At 39.0% G+C, this 15,574-nt stretch overlaps 1 protein-coding gene across 2 annotated transcripts in view; it reads right to left on the reverse strand.

Annotated features, from left to right (window-relative positions):
- Positions 1-15,356, reverse strand: part of LOC108976646 (dendritic arbor reduction protein 1) — a 102,101-nt gene extending 86,745 nt beyond the window's left edge. The window contains exons 1-2 of one of the 2 annotated variants that reach the window (XM_018945878.1): positions 14,543-15,356; positions 13,691-13,813 (exon numbers count right to left, since the gene is read on the reverse strand). In XM_018945878.1, coding sequence (XP_018801423.1) covers positions 13,691-13,813; positions 14,543-15,356 — 937 coding nt within the window. The remainder of the gene's footprint in view (positions 1-13,690; positions 13,814-14,542) is intronic. The other variant, XM_018945879.1, reaches the window with a different exon arrangement.
- Positions 15,357-15,574: the final 218 nt, after the last annotated feature.

Here is a 15,574-nt window from a genome sequence, read left to right on the forward strand (position 1 = left end):
GGTATACACATGGAATTATTTTTATTGACTACCTTGTAAAAGGAGGGACTATCAACAGCGACTACTACTTTTTCATAGGGACGCTACAAAACGTAGACCGATAGGGACAGAAAACGATGCCATATACTTTTCCGTTCTTTAAATATTTCTCTTCAGTAAGGCTTGCCATTTTATAGTGAGAAGGTCTACAGTTCAACAACGAGTCAAAATTATTAAAATTTACTAACGAAATCCGGAGTCAGTGGCCTTAATTTTAAGAGCGCTACGTTCAACATCGTCATAATCGATCTGCCAGATCAACAATTGAGTGTCTAGTGAAATAATTTGAATACGCAGGCACAGTACAAAATGTTCCCGTTTCATTGAGTCAATGAAGGACCCGTAGTGTTGAGAATATTGCTGTCACCGTTGGGTATCTCTGTAACGTTATTGTGGCGAATTTTGCGAAAAAATTTGACCGCAATCGATTTATATATTGAAAACCAGGTTTGGTAAACGTGTTATCGTAGGAAAAGGACCAGTCAATTTGTCGCCTCAGTCGTGCGATTTGACACCGTTAGGTCTATAACAACAAGTTCGCGACGATTGATGAACTTCGTGCGAATATCGAATGTGATTCTACAAGCGTGCACGTGGTGGCTATGTAAAAGAAATCGAATGCACTATATAATGGCATCGAATGTACTTTCACAGGAATAAAGAATTTCAATAAAAAAATTTTTTGAGCAGTCTTATTGAACTCATTATTACAAGGCATTATTAGACCATTTGAAAGACAAAATCGCCAAAGAACATATTCAAAAAAAAAAAAAAAGAAAAAAAAAATGTTGTTTCAACAAGACAGTGCACCGTCTCACAGTTCAGTGAAAACGGCGGCAAAAATGCATGAATTGGATTTCGAATTACTTCCGCATCCACCGCATTCTCTAGATTTGGCCCTCAACTAGTATGTCCAGTTCTAAGTTCTCAAAAGAATGTTCGCTGAGGAGAAATTTTCGAGGAATGAAGAGGTGTTTGTCGCGCTGAGGCCTCTTTTGAAGTTTTTTCACAAATCGCGTTACAAAAATGGGTCGACAAGTTGGATGGTCCTTGTAATCAGCGCTTAATCCGTGAAGGGAATTTTCGCAAGAAAAAAATTGTTTTTCTATGATAGTACCGGGACTTTTCAATTGATTTGTTGGTGATCTGTAGTCTTGAACAATAATTTATGTCAAATTTCGTGAAGATATTTTGTCTACCTTTGAAGAACTTAATTGTGACGGATCGGTTTGAATAACAGCTACACATCTACATTGAAAAACTGAAAACTGGATGTGAGGATCAGAGACAGACAATTCTTTGTTGCATTTAAAAGGCTTTTAATCTGTAAATACCTTGACTAGAACCGGTTTCGCCAGCTGCTGCTAGAAATACACATATTTTAATAAAAAAAGTTCACACATTTGTAATATTTTTTGTTTTTAATAAAAATTGACCTTTTATAAAGAGAGCTTTATATAACTTTAACTAGTCTAAGGAGGATGGAGTCATGTGTAGAAGTTCACACAAGTGAGGAAAGTTCTCTGATCGCCATTCACTTGGGAGTGGCCAGAAACGATTCTTTTACATATGACTCAAGCAGCTTACGAATTCCGGTCCTTGACCAAGTATCCTCTGGGTAGGCTAAGAACATCCGTTTGAAGGCGAGCTAAAGTGAGAAGGCGAAACATTCCCTGCATAGGGTTGTGCGCAGTGTTTGGGACCCGCCACGTAAAAAAACCAACCCAATGAAAACGCAACAAAAGCCTCGGATGAGAGACCCCACTTTTAAGCGAGGTTGTTAACTCGGCTATAATCGAGTAAGCGGTGACAACGCCGATCAAGAAGAAGAAGACGAAGTCTAAAACTGTTCTGAGGCCTGATGCTATATTTTGAGGTACTATTATAACAAAAACTGTTAGTTAAATGTAACCGTTAGTTGCAAATAAGTACAGCCATAATGTAGATGCAATCAGCCAATGGTTGCTTACAACTCATTTTTAAATAAAATCGAAAATCAGTAAATTAAAAAAGATTTGGAAACAATCGCGAAACACGACAGCAACGCCAACATTAAAATGTTAAACAAGCAAAACAACAAAAACGACTGAATGAAAACAACACTTCATGCGGAGTGGCACGCGTCTGCAAAGACTCCAAGGCTTGCGCTGCGCTGACGGGTCACAATGATCAGCGATCGTTTTATTTATTTATTTGTTTTTTTTGGTTTGTAGTTTTTTGCTGGTGAATGCAATCAAGTGAGCGCGAAAAGCAGTAGGTGTCGGAAGACAACAACCACAAACCATACAACAAGCAGCAACAAGAGAAAAAACGTGGAGTTTAAAAAACGCTGAATGAGTGCTAAAAAGCAAAAATCAAAAAAAAAAAAAAAAATTATAATAATAATTTAAACATTTTTTGTACGCGCGGTTGCGCTGCAGCATCGCAAGCTACTAACTACCTTTGCCGAGGCACTATCAATGGCGTAGCCTCGCACAGTTGGAGTGGTTGGCCCCAGTGATCTCCGGTCGCCGAAAAGTTTTATGAATGAACGAGCCGCTCTCGTGTATATATACATATGTATATATGTATATCAACGACGAGGCGTTGCATTCATAAACACTGAAAAAACAACAACAATGGCAGCAACCACAAAAATCGGGCGGCGGCGGCGGTGGTGTTAGCAAATTTACAAATTTATGAATGAAATCAACAAATTCGATGCAAGTTTCACTTCGGCGTTTTACATATTTGGTGTTGTTTTTGTTATTGTATTATTATTTCATTCATTATGCAGAGTTTGTAGCACTGGCAAGAGAACCACAGCTGCGCCTGATCTTCAATTGTTATTCATGTTTTTGTTATTATTGTTGTTGTTTTTTTACACACGCCCAACATTTATTTCAATAAAATATGCAAATTTCAGCCAAAAACAAGCCAAAACCAAGTCACCCACCCAGCCGGCTTGGCAGCCGTGCAATTTTCGTTCGAAGGCACCAGCCAAAAACGCTGCCACAAACTAAAACGCTCAAGCGTTAAACCATTTCATTATACTAAACCAGCGCCACTTTGGACCATGCACATGTCACTTGCGGTTTTTCCACGAAAAACTCCGAAAGTCGCGGCAGATTTTGCGGTTACTCGTTCGACAAATTAATTTTGTTTTCGTTATTTTTGCTGGTTGTCATTGATTTGAAAACCGAATTGCGTGGGTCGCAGGGGCTTCCACCGGCTGCACGTTGTTCAACAACAACAACAACAACAACATAAAAGCAAATAGACGGTTAAAAGCAACAAGGCATTTAAGCAATAAAACTTTGTGGTGCTGACCACAAAGCCCGGATATAGAGTAGGCCGTTATTGACAAGAAGACCGGTGGCCAAGTTCCAGTTCTGCCACATTGGCAGGTTGTACAGCAAATTGCAACAACAGCAATCTAAATAATTTTGAAATGTGTTTAGAAAGATATGAGCGCGCCATGTATTTTCGGCTAAGTGATGTAATGCATTTCGGAACCAACTCCGCACAAATAAATACAACATTTAATCATTCATTTGCTGGTCCATTGATTAACACAACCAAATGCAAAACTCGGAACGTTGTTTTTTTCATAGAAACCTTCGTGCGTAGGTTTTTCAGTGGCGCCGGTAAGACCTGCATATATTTTTATTTTAATGAATCAATGTCTGTGTGTGTGTGTGTATCGGCTTTTAACGCTTTTTGGTATCGTAATTTTGGCTTATGGCACAATAAAAATCTGTTATAGATATACTCGGTTTTCAGAAAATGGTTGGCTTTAGCACGCTTTGTTGTTAATTAAACTCGCTTTGAACCCACACGCCGTTTATTTACATATTTATTATTAAGTGTGTGTTTTTCAATTTTCATTGTTTTGCATTGAACTAGTTAATGAATTGAGTTTTCGTTCAAAGACAATTAATACCAGCAACTCTTTATGAATTTTTTTTCATTTTACTCTAAACTTTTGCCACTATATAAATCGAAGTATTTATAAATTCCCTCAAGAGCATTTGCCTTGTCTTTCTGTAGTCACATCTGCAAAATGTATGTCCATGGGCTTTTGATTGGAAAAATGATAACCAAAAGAATATACCGTTCCCACGGCAGCCAAGAACGGACCCGGAGTTTTTAAACGCCCAAGGGCTGTCAAACCGGAGGAATTCTGCGCCTACATCAACAACAAAAAAAGCAAGAGCTAAAGCATGTACCCTTTACCTACTTAAGAACACTAAGTCTAAGCCTAAAGACTAACTAAAATAAATGCGTTTAAATCATCCATATAACAGACCTTGCATAAAAACTTCGAATTAATTCAAATAACATAACAATTGTTCTTAATTATGAAAGCCCTGTCTGAGTCTTATTCTCCTTAAGTTCGAAAATAATCGTGTTTAAAAATTTTTTCAATTACTTAATGATAACAGAAATTTACAATAACTCTTAAAAATTTTGTATGTTCTGTGCTTAAAAGCGATATTTTTGTGTCGTCATGAACTTTCCAAGCGGTTTCACAAATAGGACACCAATATCCAAGAAATATTATATGGAAAAACATTGTATCTCTGCGTGGCTCATACATTTTGCGGAACGACGTTGAGCACAACCATCAGGTAAGAACCTCTCTGAACTAGACGAGTAGACTAGACAGAGTGGTTCCCTCTCGTGCGTTTCCTTCAAGGTAATGCTGGAAAAAGTGATATGAGCCGCTAATCTGAAACAGAGTGGCACTGCTTACTCTAAAAGTACAATGCTACTGGGGTAGGCGGGCTAGCGCAGCCTTTTCCAGGCTAGAAAAAGAAGCAAAAGAGGTTAGTCTTGTGGTGAACGAGGACAAGGCAAAGTACTTACAGGCCGTACGCAAAGATTTCTCACATCTTGGGAACTACGTCGTTGTGGACAGCTATAAATTTGGAAATGTTCTGTACTTTGCATATATTCCCCAATAATCTAAGCCCGAAGATCAATTACTTCTACCAATAGAAGCTATTTTTGGATTTCAAGGCAATTGAGAAGCAGATTCCTCTTTCCATCAACAATAGTTGATTCTTGGACGATAATTACCCGATATGAGAAAGCACATGGGGTTTTCGAAAGAACTGTTTTTCGCAAGGTCTTTGGAGCCGTTCGAGTGGGAGATGGTTATCGAAGAAGATGAAACCACGAACTGTATGAGTTCTATGGTGATATGGATATGGTTAAGCGCATAAAAAGACACTGGTTAGGGCTTGTCGTTCTCATGGAAGATAAGCTCTTTCTATTCGAAAATCACAAGTACACAACGGAAGCAAGAGCTCTCAAGAAGACAATGGAACGACCGCACTCAATAATTTTCATCAAAGCCCCAAGTTATAACAGTTCTTTTGGTTTCAAAAATTTTTAGAAGAAAAATATGTAGCTGGGACCGGCGGTTCGGCGATAAATAAATAAAGAAAAACCCGTGCGTGTTGTGTCCTCGCCGACGTGTGTCGCCCTTGGCTGTCATTTTGGCAAAATGCAACAATTCGTTTATCACCTTTCAATTGCCACAAAGCGTGTAAGTGCGATATTCCAATAAGGCGAAGCCACAAACGCACAAACACACACACATGCAGCACACGTCATTCTGCTGATGCAGATACAGATACAACTTAAGTATCAAAGGAATAAAACACAATGAAACCAACAAAATATTGACGACACAACAGGGTCTTACACGCCGCCGCGTCCGCTGCTCCTTTCACTGCTAGGCCCTTTGCAGCGCCGTGTTGGCGAACTGTGTTCGCTGTCAAATGACAAACGCATTAAAAATACTTAAAGTGTTGCCAAACATTGCTGCCAACCACAATTGTCAACCGGACAGGAACACATTGTTGTGGTACTTACAGATATTGAACCGAAACAATAACAACCACAAAGCGACTAATAACAACAAGTCCACTAAAATGCAACCAAATCGGTGTAGAAAACAAATACAAAGCAATACCATCGCATATTGGATCGAATAGTCGCGACAAATTCGCCGATCGCCGCTGCTCGTCCACAACAATGTGCCAACTCGCGTCTACGATAATAGTTTATGGCTTTGCGACGTTTCTTACGCCATTCATAGACGAACGAATTTGTTGAAGTGGGACACAGCTAGTCTGGACTGCTTGGCCGCCAGATCTACCGATTGAGATTGAAGTAACGACAAGGCGCGATCACTGCGGCTCTGTGCCGGGCAATAACGATGTTATTTAGCGATTATTTTGACAACGATGGAACAACCCTGCAACTGGGCGGTCGTTGGTCAATACGTGCGCGATCGCCAGATATGCATTTGAGCCTCGGACATTGGAAATCATTATTGTGTGCACGAATGTCGGTTTAAGCTATGATTATACGCGTGTTCAGATGTATTTGTGCTGCGCAAGCATTAATGGAAGTCATTCAGGACGCGTTTTATTAGGGGATTTCCAATTAAGTTGAATTGAAAGAGTTTTTGAAAGTCCTATTAGGCGCTAATTAATCCCCTTGTTGTTGTTGTTGTAGCGTCAACTTGACGGCCAGTTGACGGCCCTTGGCCTTATAAAAATTCGGGTCCGTTCCGGTTACGTAGACCCGATCGTCGTAGACACGGGACACGTTTTTTCTCTACTACCACTCACTGTATGTAGCTGTAGTCTCTGTTATAACATACGGTTTTCATTCATCTAGGACGGATCTCACTTACACTATTGCACGATTAATATATTTATGTTCGGTCTTGTTATTGTTCTGGCAGCGTTGTTTCGAGGGGCCAACTGAAGAAAATTTGTTTCAACTTCGACGTAAGAATGTCAGTGAGAAGATATTTTATATACTCTATTCCAGTGGGAAAATGAATGTGAACTGGGAACACTGAAATTCGCCAATTTCCTCAAACTACTGTTAAAGGTAAATAAACGGCCAGACTCTAGATTATTGTATGGTTCGATATGCATATGTTTGTGATGATTTACAACTTTCCTTTATAAGTATTCAAGCATATTCCGTTTGCAGGAACAGTATGGCACACATAAACCATTCATTTGCATACCCGATTTTATTGAACGAAATTTTTACTACGCCATTAATATTAGCAACAACCTATGTTTTAAGGCAAATCTGCTTTACATACGCGGTTGTTTGAAACTTTTTCTCACACAAGCCGATCAACTACCACAAAATCGTTAATGAACTTAATTCGCATAAAAATGCACTTTAAAGTCATAATGTACATACATACAGTGAGAAAAATAAGTATGCAACTTATGGCATTAAATGTTCATAACTCAGGGGCAACGATGCATATAGCGAGTACAATAAGTAATTAGTCAGGAAATGACCCCAGTCATCAAAATGTTGTTAACAACCAGATGAATGCGCGAAAATATTCACATACGTTTGCACATGTCTGCGTGTCGATCGTGTGACCCCAATGAGACGGAAACTGGCACAGAGCGCCAACGGCTGATATTTGCGACGCAGCATTTGCGAATCGACAAATGCGACTTCATTTATTAATGTCATTTAATTAGCGGTTGCAAAGATTTGCGCAATTTTCAATTCCCGCAAATGGTTTGTATGCGTGTATATGTTTATTTATGCGCTTATTTATAAATATATACATATGAGCCGCCATAAGAGTAGTGACAATCACATGAGAATGAATTTTGTTTAATTGATCAGCACTGATTGTCACAACTTACTAGTTGACTAGTGACAACGCGGTCTACTCGGTCTAAAGTATCTTCCGAAAGAGTAAAGTCAGAGATTTCTGTTTCAGCGTTTCTTTGTATTTTATATTTTGAATATGGCTACATCCTCTAAGAACTTCAGTCGATTATTTGAATGGATGGTTTTCTTTAACTTTCTCTCAAATATCGTGTATAGAAATATCGCAAATACATTTTCAAAATTTTATTATAAGTCTATGCTTCAAAGCTTGCATCAATCGCAAAAATCCATAAACTGGGCTTCAGGTCGCTTTTTTCTCTAGATTTGTCCTCCAGCTACTATTTTCCGTTATTAGATCTTAGAAGAATGCACGCTGGGATGAAATTGTCGTCTATTGAAGAGGCGATTGCCGAAACTGTGCCCTATTATGGAGCAAAAATCGTACTACGAAAAGTTGAAGGATCATTATTATCAGAGTATCACCTTTGAAGGGAGCCATGTTGAATTAAATAACGAGTTTTGGCAACCAAATGTTTTATACTATTTTAGGCCGGATACTTTTGAATTGACCTGTTAATATCGTTGTTGCATTGTAAAGTCTTATCTGAATTAGATCGGATAACAAAGTGGTTTTAAAATTCCTCCATATATGATAATGACCTAAAAGTCATTCACTCAGCTTCATGTTCTCGGCCAATCAAATAAGAGCAAGTGGGTTGTAGACCTCCTTAAAGTATTTGTGTGCATAAAAATAAAAAAACAAAAAAAAAACACTCGCAAACTTGTTATTATCCAGTATCATCTATTGGTTAAAGCAGCGTTCGTCATTCGTTTTGATTGTCTGTCACAGATCCTATAGCATCACAATAACAACTGCCGGACTTACTTTGAGATAAAAGTTTTTAGTTAGGTACTCCAAAATATTACTGTTCCAAGCAGTTGGGGTTCTAGAGAATAGTCTGCACTATTAACTTTCTGAATAGTAATAGTTCAAGAAGGTTCTGCATTGTATAATTTAACTAAAATGTCTTTGAAGCAGGCAATATTAAATTTTCGTTTCGTTTTAAGGATAAATACATATGTTTTTAGTGTACACTTTGGATATTGATATTCAACAAACTTCGGGAGGTTTTAACTGAACATTGTGGAGTCGGTAATCAGGCGATAAAATTGATCATATTCCAGGATGCCTGTTGCATAAGCTGTTCAGAAGAAGAAGATATATAAACAATTAAACACATCCTCTTCGAATGTCGTAACCTCACCAATTCAAAGCAAAAACACAAAATGTCATACTTTTAGGCATATGAAATATAAATAAAGCACCTAAGCAGATTTGTGATAGGTTCATAACGCTTTGCCGATAGCTAATATCCAATTACAGTAGTCTTTTTCTCTGGCTGGACACAATAGACTTAAGGTCGCGGTGCATTCTTCCCCGTGTAAAAATCAATTATCTAGTTTCACAAAAGGCTATGCAAAACTTTATAAGTGTTATTTAGTGTTGTACGATTAGCCATCTAACCTAACCTCTCCTGAGCCAGACAATACAAATGTTGTATCTCAAAAGTGGAAGCATAGTTCCACCAACTGCAGCAGTTAAAGCTTTGTTTGACTTCCTTTTAAACAAAAACACAAATCTTCGACAAATGCGGGCAACTGTTGTAAGCAATTAGAGCTACTGTACATTTGTTTATAAGTTCGCAACTTTCACAAAATTGTTAAACAACAACAAATTGCTGTATGATTGATCGCTTAAGAGCTTTTGTGTTTGTAAAACGGTATGTAAGTCTAGCACTTAATCAACACCGATGGTAACTGGAAATACACAATATACAACAACACAGCTAGATAACAATCACAATCACAAGCAATCATGTTGTTGTCAGTCGTTATGCCAACTTAATGAATTCAGTATTGCGGCCGTGTTGTGTATTCGAAAGCCGATTGTGCTTCATGGCGGTCGTCTTAAGTGGCCGCGATGGTAAGCTTTCGGGAGCAAATGGCCAATGTTACAGCAACAATGGCAACAACTATTTTGAAGACAAATGTGGCAAACAATACAATCAAATTGAAGGGAGATTAATTGGTGAGTTTCAATTGATGTAAACACGATATAAGAGCTGAAAATTGGCACAAGGCTGTATGTACATTAGAAAAAGTTATTTCGAAACAGTTTTATACAAAATTTATTAGTATTAGTATTTTTGTTTTTTTTTTCTAATTGTTTTATGTTGCTTTTTAAGAGTCAAATAATAGTCCGAAGACTTAATAGGACTTAATAGTTAACTCCAAAATAACTATTTTTACCAAAAAGAGTGGAGAATTTGGTAACAGTTAGCAAAGTGTTGGAGAACTTTTGACTTCTTCTGTTAGAAAAAGGAACTACATTAAATGATAATGTATTTATTGCTGCGTGCTGTATTTATTTGAAATGGGTTGGCTAATTTCATCTGAGCCTCTCAGACGCAGAAAAAAGACTTCGGACCTCCGTTCCTTGGTCGAAGAAGGAATAAACATGATAACTCTCCTTACCTGTGGGCATCAATCCTACGACCTTCAGTGAGAATTTAAGTATATTACATCAAAAACGCTGAAAAGGACAGAGTAAGAAAACAGTTATAGCGTATTGGATTTTAATGTTTTCATTATTTGTCATTATTTTTCGCCGAAGATCACTCACAAAAAAGTTGTATTTTTTGTCCTTGAGTATTTTAACAACTATACTGAGCTCTACTACAACTACATATTTCTTGCCAGTGTCACTCAATTGCTTAACAATAAAATCAATGCCGAAGAACAAATAATAGCATTACAACAAAAGCAACAAGCAATACACTAATAAATTTGCGAAAAGCGTTTGCAAGAAAAAAAGAAAAAAAAAAAAATGTATACGAGTGAAACATTAAACTACACCGGCGAACCACCAATCAAGCAAAGCGACAATTTTCCAACCCAACTGAGGCCACCAGTGCTATCGCATCCAAGCGTAAAGCTGATCAATTGGCGATCCAGCTACCAGGCCCAGCAGCCGGACAGACTTGGCATAACTACCAATCACCTTAATTAAACACTACCAACCTTAGCATTAGTGTTGATGGCTCGCCAACCGTAGTTGCAAGCAACTGAACTTCTGAGGAACAGGAAAAAAAGCGAGAAATAACAGCAATGAAATTTCAGCGCGGTGGTCTACATGTCAACAATTTCCGCTCTTTGAGGTGCAAAAAGGTTGCTGTGGCATTCACTGGAATCTTGGCGATTTTCTTTTTTGCCTCACGCTTTGACGTCCAGAACTATTGGCTCGCTGCATTTCACCAGCGTTGGCAATCGCCGTGGCAAATTCTGTAACAGCAGTGTCAAGTGTGAAGCGGCTACAACAGCAACAACAACATTAAATTGTTATTGATGCCGCTCTGTGCGGCTCAAAAGTGGCGCAGAACACCCAAGTTGCAACACCAATTGCGCATTTGGCATCAATGAGGTGAAGTTCATTGTGAAGTAGCTTAATTACATATCTCAGCCCGCCATGTTTGCATTATTATTTGATAAGTTAGTTGCATAAATAAGCGTATGTGAAGTATGAAACGGGAGTTAAGACTGAGTTGTCAGTACAAAATTGACTTCTATACGTTAATGGCGAGTCTTATGGTACCCATTTTAATTTCTATGTTTGTGCTTGCTGTTTAGATCATAGCAACTGTTTGCTAAAAGTACAATGCTCGACACACAATCGAAAGTGATCATCTCCTAAACTTCTGTCTACTGTTACTCAATCTTTGACTAATTATGTTCTTTGAAATGGGTTCTTTTAGTAGAATAGTATAGTATATAATGTGCATTCCCTTTAGTCACACTATGAAGACAACCACAGCATATTAAGAAAGCCCAAGGCCTTAGTTGGACAAAGTCGTAATTTTTCTTTGACTGAATTCCCATTTTGTCGATGTGACATGTGTGACTTTCTCAACCTCAGCACGTCCGCAAATTATTCTTCCCTTCATATATGTAATGTTTTCTTTTGCTTCCGATAGGCTTCATCGTTTTACGATTTCGTTTTGTTCTCAAATACTTTATCTACCCTGTTTAGTTACTAAGTGTTATAGACAAATTCTTACTGATATTATAATACTTCGATTTCCTTCTAAGTTTCTTTTTCATAATTTATGATGACCGAATGGCACTACTTACATATTTCATTAACTTATTATGCATTTTTGGCACTTATGCTCCATTTGGTCGCTACTGACTTATGGCCCATCAGCAGCGAACACTATTTTGTTGCCAGTTTCATGAATTGGAAAACGCACTTAAAAGGCGTAAAGTGACTGCTCGTTTGACATTTGCGCGAGCTGTCCGCCGCTTGTACATTTGATAGGATTGAAATGCTTTTTGAACGATTTATTAGCAGCGATATGTTGGAAGTGGGGCATGTGGCAGAGGTTGCCACACGCCATGACTGCAGAAATTTATGCGGTACCGTGCAACATTGGGTGGTGGTATGGACGCGTGGCATGGCATGGTGTGGTATAAGAACGGCTAGCAGAGAATGACATTATGAAATCTTAATACGCTGACGCCTTATTTTTGGGTGACAAAAATGCGCAAACGTGCCAAAACTCGGACGCAACGCTGCGCATTGGCGGCCGGCTGACGCGATACAATTATTAATTTACCTTTCAGTTTTTGGCGCTTGCCATGATAAATGTTCACACTTGAGTTGTTGCAATTATTAATTAATCGTCGCATTTTATGCATTTAATCTGGCTGTAGTTGACGCCGTATACAGTCTTAGCAGCGGACAGCGCGCTGTGACCAGCGCCGGACTAACAAAGTCGCTAGCAGTGCAATCTTTGTCGCTCGCCATAAAATTTACACAATCTCAGGCAATATGAATCTATATTAGCGCTAAGTAAATGCTCGCGCTTTGCAGGCCCTCGATTGTAGACACTCACACAGACACGCATACATATTACCGCACACGTATTGCTTGTAGGAACCAGCTTATGAAATTCATTTCATATTTGGAGACATTTTTATCATGACTTCCCCACTCAGTAACGGAAAATTTAATTCACTTATTTATTAGTCCACACATTCATTGAGTCTCCGTGCAGGTGCCCACACACCGACTGCATTTGGGTATAAGAACGCTCACTTGAGTGGCGTCTAGACAGTGCTCGTGTCGCAGACTTGCATTTCCATTTCCAACTATCAGTTTGTAATTTTAATCGGTGCTGGAATTGGCCGGCTCGTGTCTCTTTCTACTACGAATAACTGTAAAGCGCTGTTAAAACAGCTGTTTTGCAAAAAATGTATTTTCTATTTATGGCTTTTTTCTTGTAACTGTTGCGAATACCCCAGGAATAACCACAGATTTTGGTTAAATAGCAGAAATTACATTCGTAGTAGTTTTGAGAGTTAGCAGTCAGCGTTTTATTCAGCTTGCCGTGAATTATTCAGCTTATTATCGTGAACTAGAAATCCTCCATTACTCAAGGAAGGTCAAACACAAATTCGGCAAACATATTTTTATGGAAGCACTTACACAAACAGTAACAGAAAGTTCCATAAATTAACATGGCGAAAGAGTAAACTCGAAGAAACAAAGTTGCCATGCTATATAAGACTTTTAAAAAAAATTTGCTTTGAGCGCTTTAAACCTTTTAACTAGCTGATTTCATCATCGTCATACACTCGGGTTTTATAGAAAGGAAATTATTTCTTAATAAAATAGAATAAAGTAGCAAAAGGGCCTGGAAAGGTCTGTATAAGAACCCGGGGTATACTCTCAAATGATCGCTCGTTGGCTATAACCATTCGATCGAATTAAAGTATTATACCATAATTTTTGATTTAAGCTTCTAAATTGGCATTTGTGATCAAACACATTTAGAATTCATGGTTTTGCCAATATCAAACTTTGTAGAAAAATTGTAGATTTCCAAATATTATTTTCCTAATCGAAATTAATGATTATATTGATTTCTGAACTCACCTGAGCCATTGCTGCCGAACCAGAGGGCAACAAGGTCCTCACTGGGCGACGAGTGATAATGATTGCCGTACAAATATGGACTTGGATAGTCGAGCAGCATGCGACGAGAAGATGGAGACTCCGCTAAAATAAAAATCCAACCGATGAATTACTGAACACTTTAAATGAGGTTAGAGAAAGATTTGAAAATCAAAAAAAGTAAAAAGAAATTTCTAGCTAACAGAAAACAACAAACAAACAAAAAGTATGTAAAGTGTGCTTTCTTTATATTCCGGCCAATGTCACCAGTCAGTAGGTAAGTATGTATATATTCTACAATGTTCCTCAGACAAACGATAATTTCTAGCATTTACTTAAAGTCAAACAGTTATATGTCACTAACGTATTATGGGTTCCTTATTTGTAGGAACTGTCTGAGTGAGAGGCATGATCACAAAGAACCCTTTTAGGTAGTTTTATGTATTGTTTTGTGATGGAATTGGATGGAAAGAACTGAACTAAACGGTATATTAGGACAACTTAGCGGCCAGCATACAACGACAGCCTGATATCCTACTTCCTATAGTCCGACTACGCCGAAACAGCAAGTTTCCTGGGCCTATCGTTGGATGATCTCGATGCCAACTTATCCGAATCTTACCGTACTAACGGAGATTAGATAACCGTTACAACAACAACTTAGCGCTAGGATACGTCATAAGAATATATCAACATATAGTAAACTTTTTGGAATGAATCGAAAAATACCTTTCTGAGCTTTTTGCGAAAATATGCCTTGCTTGATTGTAGAACAACCAGGTTGCCACTGCCCCTTAAAAAAACAATAAGGGAAATTAAAAGTTGTGTACGCACCTTGCACTTGAGCAGCGTATTCCGAAGCCTTTTGCAGATTCAAACGCGGTCGTGGTTTGGGTAAACTCTGTTGTGAGCTCGTCGTCGCAGTTGTGCCACTCGTGCTCGCATTAGCGCCATTAGCTGCGGCCAAAGCTTGCTGCTGACTGGCAGACGCTGATGAGTCCAACAATAGTTGCTGTACTTGTAAGATGTCAACGTATTCGTCTAATTCCGTAGACTGGGCTGAGCTGGAGCGCTGTGCGCCATTCGCCAAAGAGGCGCTTCCGGTGTTGACTGGCAGCAGTGAAGTGCCAACAGACGTTGGTACAGCCGAGGGCAATGGATAATGCGGATGCAGGTAAGTGGCTGCACCCGTGCTAGGTGTATAGAAGCCGAACTGTGGCCCGGCTTGTACGGGTACAGGTGGTGGTGGTGGCGGCGGAAATTGCAAGGGACTACGACCCAAGTTCAGTAACGGTGTTGTGGGTGTATTTAATGAGTCCGCTTGTTGTTGCTGCAAATGTTGTGCGTGTTGTTGTTGTAGTTCTTGCTGTTGCTGTTGCAGTTGCAGTTGCTGTTGCTGCAACAGATGATGGTGTTGTATGGTACAAGACGTTGCGTTTGCGGCGACACTTAAGTTGGGTGACAGCTGAAGTGCTGTACTAACACAGGGCACTACAAGACCATTCGTGATGGCCGACACACTAACCGGTGCTGACTCTGTAGTGGCGACGTTGACGACGGTGGCGTTGGCTGCTGGGACGGTTGGCGGTACTGTGGCTGTGACTGCGGCGTGATGGTGTTCACTCTCGCGACGCATTGCTAACAACATTTTCACGCGTAAAATCAAACAAAAATGCACACGAAAAGAAAACGAAAACACAATGAGAAGGCGAACACAAATGAAACGGAAATAGAACTGAAAATAAAACGATTAAATCGACCGCTGGTTTGCACTCCATTTGGTGGTTTCACTGACACAAAGCACATACGAATCTCATGATTGAATTATGATTGATGTTGGTTACTTTATTTAACTGATTGGCTTTC

This window comes from Bactrocera latifrons, unplaced genomic scaffold, assembly GCF_001853355.1.
Source record: "Bactrocera latifrons isolate USDA-ARS-PBARC rearing strain unplaced genomic scaffold, ASM185335v1 scaffold_79, whole genome shotgun sequence".
Lineage (NCBI taxonomy): Eukaryota > Metazoa > Arthropoda > Insecta > Diptera > Tephritidae > Bactrocera > Bactrocera latifrons.